Source organism: Corvus brachyrhynchos, unplaced genomic scaffold (assembly GCF_000691975.1).
Source record: "Corvus brachyrhynchos isolate BGI_N302 unplaced genomic scaffold, ASM69197v1 scaffold490, whole genome shotgun sequence".
Classification (NCBI taxonomy): Eukaryota; Metazoa; Chordata; class Aves; order Passeriformes; family Corvidae; genus Corvus; species Corvus brachyrhynchos.
This window is the reverse complement of record NW_008235774.1, coordinates 1,667,392-1,668,209: the sequence shown is the minus strand read 5'-3', so window position 1 is coordinate 1,668,209 and position 818 is coordinate 1,667,392. Positions and strand designations below refer to the sequence as shown.

The 818-nt window shown below is 55.0% G+C and overlaps 1 protein-coding gene across 1 annotated transcript in view; it reads right to left on the bottom strand.

Moving 5' to 3' along the window:
* Positions 1 to 818, bottom strand: part of ATG9A (autophagy related 9A) — a 9,883-nt gene that overhangs the window by 3,819 nt on the left and 5,246 nt on the right. The window contains exon 8 of the mRNA XM_017727095.1: positions 115 to 516. Within this exon, the coding sequence (XP_017582584.1) occupies positions 115 to 516 (402 nt within the window). The remainder of the gene's footprint in view (positions 1 to 114; positions 517 to 818) is intronic.

Here is an 818-nt window from a genome sequence, read left to right as displayed (position 1 = left end):
GCGTCACTGTCTTGTGCAGAGCTGGAGGACTGATCCCACCAGAAACACAGAGCTGGGCTATCTTGGCCCCTCTCCCAACTCACAGGGCTCTAGAACAAGCTGTTACCTTCTCTAGAAACCCAGAAGTGTCCCAGATAGTGCTGATCTATCACATTTGCATCCCCAGACACATCCCAGACAAAGGCAGAATTGCCCGGAGGGCCTGACAATGAATTTGCCAGCATCTAGTAAGCACCCCAAGAACAACCCACATGCCCTGAGCCTGGGCACCTCTGACTCCGACTGCAGGGACTGGATGGAGCTGAAGAGGGCATTTTCAGGGAGCACAGCCTGCTGAGCCAGTGCCACGCTGCTGTCCCGGTGCACCCGCTCCTTCAGAAAGCCGATGAAGGCTGTGCTCTCACGGGGTGGCTGCCACTTGGGGTTGGTGATAGCAAAGTGCATGAGGGATAGCTCCGTCTTGCCATCCTCGGCCTGCTGGTAAATGGAGGCCTCCGTCTTGCCTGCTGACATCCACTGTGGACAACAGACAGGTAATGAGAGACAGGATCTGCTTTACAACCCTGCCAGCCCTGGAAATCTTGCAATCAGTCTGGGCAAAGCATGCAACACCCAGCCCAATCAAGCCCATGGCTCCCTATGTAGCAGGTGCTACACTGAAAGTCCCCATGCTCATTCAGCCCTCTCAGCCTGGGGAAGAAGCAACAAGCACAGTGTGTTCCACCTCCATCCCAGCGCATGAATTGCTGCAAGGGAACTGGGGAGCTGGGAACAGTCACAAAATACAGAGCTGAATGTCTTATCTTGCACTCTCCAGC